The following is a 5,684-nucleotide window of genomic DNA, read 5'->3' as shown; positions in this document are numbered from 1 at the left end:
TATATATATATATATATATATATATATATATATGTATATATACTTGGTAACCCTGTCAGTGTAGGTGCCACTTAAAAGGCACCCAGTCCACATTGTAACATGGTTGGTGTCTGGAAGGGCATCCAGCTGTAAAAACCTTACCAAAACTGACCTCCCCTGTGCTTGTGCCACGTAAAAAGCACTAAGTCCACTCTGCTGAGTGGGTGGTGTTAGGAAGGGAATCCTGCCAAAACTGTCACAGAAGTCTGGTGCAGGCTTCTGCCTGGCCAACTCTTGTCAAACCATCCCACCCATGCCGGCATGGAATGTGGATGTTAAACAATGATGATGATGATATACACATACATACACACACACAATGGGCTTCTTTCAGTTTCCATCTATCAAGTGCATTCACAAGGCTTTGGTCGGCCCGAGGTTATATTAGAAGACATTTTCCCAAGGTGCCATGCAGTGGAACTGAACCCAGAACCATGTGGTTGGGAAGCTAGCTACCTACCACACAATCATGCCAGCATCTGTTTGAATACCTCTCTATATTAGAAGTGTGTAGAATCTAACACACAAGCAAACATGTTCATTCATTCATTAAACGAGATCAAATTATGTAGTGCAGAAAAGACTCCGCCCCACCGTCCACTTCAACCAATCAGCATTCTCTTTCTTACTAAGCCACACCTATTCCCAATAGTCTTATTGTTTATACAACAACCTGACTCTTATCCATTATAGCAATTAGTTATCAGTTTAACAAGTTTCCCCTTCCAGGTTTGAAACAGAAGATGATGACAGGTGATTCCTTGGATTCTTTTGCCATTCCAGACAAAGATGTGTTCTGACATTTCCCTGGTGGATGGATTGTATAAATAGAAATAAGAGAGAAATGGTTTGAACAGAGACACTTGCATCCACATACATGCACATATGTATATTTACATACACATGCATCTATCTATCTATCTATCTATATGTATTTATACACACACACTTTCACATATATATGTAACATACACACATAGGGTGGAGTGTGGTTGTCATGATATACATATATACACACACATTCATATATATTATTTATATTTTACTTACTTGTATCTCATATCTTCTGTTACTTGTTGGTCTGTGGCCTAGCTGGGGCACCACATTGATGGGTTTTAGTTGAACAAATCCACCCCAGTACCTATTTTCTTTAAGCCGGGTACTTTTTCTGTTGATCTCTTTAGCCAAACAGCTAAGTATCAGGAGTGTAAACAAACCAACACCAGTTGTCAGGCAGTGAGCAAGGAGGCAAACAGACGCAAAGACACACACACAGAAGGGCATCCAGCCATAAAAATCCTGCCAAAACAATCACCGAAATCTGGTGCAGGCTTCTGCCTGGCCGGCTTTTGTAAAACTGTCCCACCCATGCTAGCATGGAAGTTGGACGTTAAACAATGATAGTGATGATGATGATAATATATGTACTGCCACATCATATTGAAAACATTTGTGCTTGTCTGATCATTGAAGTCAAGCAATGTTGAGTCTATTTAGTACTTAGATGGGTAGTTGCTAGGGAAACCTGGGTGGTGTAAGCATCTTCAATGGGTCCAGGCATGGCTGTGTGGTAAGAAGTTTGCTTCCCAATGACATGATTCTGGGTTCAGTCCCACTGCATGGCATCTTGGGCAAGTGTCTTCTACTATAGCCTTGGGCCGACCAAAGCCTTGTGTGTGGATTTGGTAGATGGAAACTGAAACAAGCTGATCTTGTATGTATGTGTGTGTGTGTGTGTGTGTGTGTGTGTGTGTGTGTGTGTGTGTGTGTGTGTGTGTGTGTGTGTGTATATATATATATATATATATGAAAAAAAGAGTGAAAATGATACTTTTTTAAATTAGGTTCATTTAAATTTCTTTATATAAATACATTAAAGAAATGTTTTTGTTTTACATGTTTCGGTTGTTGGAAAACCTTATCAAAACAATGCACTTAAATGAAATATGTAGAGAAAAGTAATTATTAATAAAATTATTAATAAAATAAACATTCATAGTGTACTTTTTCTGCAAGAGTACATGGTTGCTAGTAGCAACTTCAGCTGCTGCCTGTGATGATAAATTAGCTAGTGTGGTCACAACTGTTTTTAATAAAAGTAGCATTTTTGTTCTCTTTTTCATAAATACCTATTTACTTGTGTGTTACCTCTACATTTTTAAATATTATACCCCACACGAGCTACCGAAAATGCCTACTAATACAGACACAAATATCATCTCTACAAATGAAGAGATTCTAAAAGAACTGAAGAATATTATCTTGTTTGTGACTGTTATTAGGTTGGAGTTTGACTCAACATCTCATTCATCGACACAAAACAATGAAGAAACCGCAACGAGGAAAACATCCACCAAAATATATGAGAACCTTGGAAATTTATGTGAAACAATTAAAACATTCTTTTCTAACATTTCAAAACAAGGAGAACAAAACGAGGAATCACATGGGCTGAACACCGTCACATCAACATTCCAAATAAAAAACCACGTGGTACCGCAATGGAGAAAACTTCTGAGAAACAGAAAATTTGCATTTTGGAAAATGATGCAAAACCACAACAAAGAGGAGATATATCAAAAATGGCTTAACTCTACACCCTTAATTGTACCCCACAAATTATGAATAAAACCCTTTCTGGAATAACCAGAAGCACAAAGGAAACTTCGAGAAAGAATGACTCTAGAATAAATGAAGATGGAAATGGAACTACTGAAACTAAAGGCAGAAACAAATGAAGAAAAAGTAAAAACCATTGACAAAGAAATCAACAAGGAACTCAACAAACAAACACAAGGCCCCCAACACAGAAACAATGCTAAAATTATGGAAAGAGGAGTGCGAAAAAGAGGAACTAAAATCCCTCCAACGGTAGGAAAAGAGTGTTAACTGGTTTTTGACTTGTGAAACCAACTTCAAAAACGAGCACATTTCCAACTGAACAAACCACCAAGATAACCGAACCTACTTCCTTCTCGAGAAAGACATTTTGAACATACCTCATACTACAAAACACCTACAGGGATACACCACACTATTTTAGGTGTCGCAATCTACGTAACCCAACTAAAACACACCAATGAAGCCTATACTCTAGGGACCCACCATGCAGCCATAACAAACAACAAACCCTCTACAGAAGAAACAACTATCGACATAACATACCTGAAACACAAAGACAGAATATGAGGTTCAAAAGCACAATACAAAATAGCACATCACTAACCCACTATAAAAATTATAACAGGGGACAAATAAACAACACTGTCAAACCCGACCACTACAATCATTTTTTAGACCCAGTACACAGGAACAGGGATACAGGATGGCACCAGACATACCAGAGAAGCCACAGGTAATTAAAATAGTAAATATCTCTAGTAAAGAACTAACACCCAACCAGATAAGCATACTATGCAAAGGGATCAAATTTACACCAACCCCGCAACGACCAAATTACCATCAAATGAAAGACAATGTTTCTGAATTTTGTAGAAAATTGAGACTCGCCAAGGAATTTTATGAGAAACACATTGACGACGACCCAATAACTAGAACTAGCAGTAACTACACCTTAACCAAAGGAAAGAATGAAACCCTCGACCTATTCAGTTCACAAATAAACCAAAAATACAGACCAAACTTCAACAAAAGAGAATGGAATGATCTTAACGATCTAAAAGAAGATAAAACCATAACAATCAAAGAGGCAGATAAAGATAACGCAGTAGTTCTAATGAACACGAGGGACTATGAAAATCTAGTGCCATCTCTATTAGGGGATGAGACATATTACGAAAGGGCCCAACACTATAGTCAGCAGAAAATAATGAATAATCTCAGGACATTAATCAACTCAAACCAAGAAGGATTCACAGACAAGGAATACGATTACATTACCAATTTCAAGTGTAAATCAAGTTTATTCACAGAAGCAGAAAAATAAACGAGGCATGCAAAGAAGCTACAGATATAATCATCAAGGTCCCCTCACCTGATGACCTGAAACTAAGACCAATAATAGCAGGTCCAGCATGCGAAACCCACCGCCTCAGCATTTTCCTGGACACTCTACTGAAACCCTTCCTCAAACACATCAAGAGCTATATATCAATGGAACAGGCTGCTTGTGGAATTAACATGCAAGTGGCTGAGTACTCCACAGACATGTGTACCCTTAACGTAGTTCTCAGGGAGATTTAGCATGTCACAGAATGTGACAAGGCTGGCCTCCATTGAATTACAGGTACAACTCATTTTTGCCACCTGAGTGGAGTGGAGTGGAGCAATGTGAAAGAATGGGTCTTGGTAAGGAACTGAATGTGCTGCTGGGAATCAAACACACAACCTTGCTATGGAAACACCTCTAACCCCCAAACCAAATTCCTCCACACACACACACACACTCCTATACACACACGCATTCATGCAACTGTGTGTGCACGTATAAGAATGACTGTATGTTGTAATCATTCACTAAACTAATTAACAAATGATTTTCTAATTGTTTTTCAGTGCCCTTATTATTGGCCTCAAAGTGATATGTCTGCAGACAATGAAGCTTATGGTAAGTTCTTCCTCTTAACTGAAATTTTTTTATTCTTTTACTGGTTTTATCCATTCACTGTGGCCATGCTGGGGCATGTCTTTTGAAGAGTTTTAGCCAATTAGATCAAACCCTACTTCTTATTTTCATCAATCTCTATCAAAATTCTAAGTTACCTTTTACGTAAAGGAATATGATATAAACACCCGGTTTACTTCAGTGAATGCAATTAAAGACGGACGTAAACAAAGATATCTACACACATTTATGAATTATAAAGTGGTTGGCATCAGGAAGGACGTCCAATCATAGAAACAATTCCAAAGCCAACATTGGGCGCTTGGTGCAATCCTGTAATTTTTCAGATCCTGTCAAACCATCCAGATGATGAGGATGATGGTCTATACCAGTGGTTCTCAACTAGGGTCCATATGACTCTTCGGTGTCCCTATAAGATTTAGTTGTTAAAAATTATGTCCAATAAACTGGTTTTAGTTCTGCAATAAACAAAATATTTCAACAATGTTTTTTTGCAATTTCTAATATTTAATTAGAAAAATATGATGAGTTTTTTTTTTTCAAACTTCAATCCAGTAGGGCAAAATATTGGAATCCAGTAGGGCAAAATAGGAACCAAAGAGGTTCACAGGTAAAATAAATAATTGTGAACCATTGGTCTACACCAGGGGTCACCAAACTTTTTTCACGATGGGCCAGACAACTGAGAGAATAATGAGCACAGGCCGCATAACCATTTTGTTCAATACAATACAGTGGACTAGAGCAGTGCTGCCTGACTGGCTCCCCATGCCAATGGTATGTAAAAGGCACCATTCAAACGTGGTCGATGCCAGCCTCCCCCGCCCTGACTGGCTCCTGTGCCAGTGGCACGTAAAAGGCACCATCTGAACATGGCCAATGCCAGTGCTGGCTAACTGGCCCTCGTGCCGATGGCACATAAAAAGCACCCACTACACTCTCGGAGTGGTTGGTGTTAGGAAGGGCATCCAGCTGTAGAAACTTTGCCAGATCAGATTGGAGCCTGGTGCAGCCTCCTGGCTTGCCAGTCCCCAGCCAGACTGTGTCCAACCCATACAAG

At 38.9% G+C, this 5,684-nt stretch overlaps 1 protein-coding gene across 1 annotated transcript in view; it reads left to right on the top strand.

The window, feature by feature from the left end:
• The window catches only part of LOC106880410 (regulator of G-protein signaling egl-10), a 147,022-nt gene extending 142,315 nt beyond the window's left edge, over positions 1 to 4,707 (top strand). Inside the window, exon 4 of the mRNA XM_014930326.2 lies at positions 4,555 to 4,707. Within this exon, the coding sequence (XP_014785812.2) occupies positions 4,555 to 4,692 (138 nt within the window). The 3' untranslated portion in view covers positions 4,693 to 4,707. The remainder of the gene's footprint in view (positions 1 to 4,554) is intronic.
• Positions 4,708 to 5,684: the final 977 nt, after the last annotated feature.

Source organism: Octopus bimaculoides, chromosome 2 (genome assembly GCF_001194135.2).
Source record: "Octopus bimaculoides isolate UCB-OBI-ISO-001 chromosome 2, ASM119413v2, whole genome shotgun sequence".
Lineage (NCBI taxonomy): Eukaryota > Metazoa > Mollusca > Cephalopoda > Octopoda > Octopodidae > Octopus > Octopus bimaculoides.
This window is presented reverse-complemented; position numbering and strand designations above follow the sequence as displayed.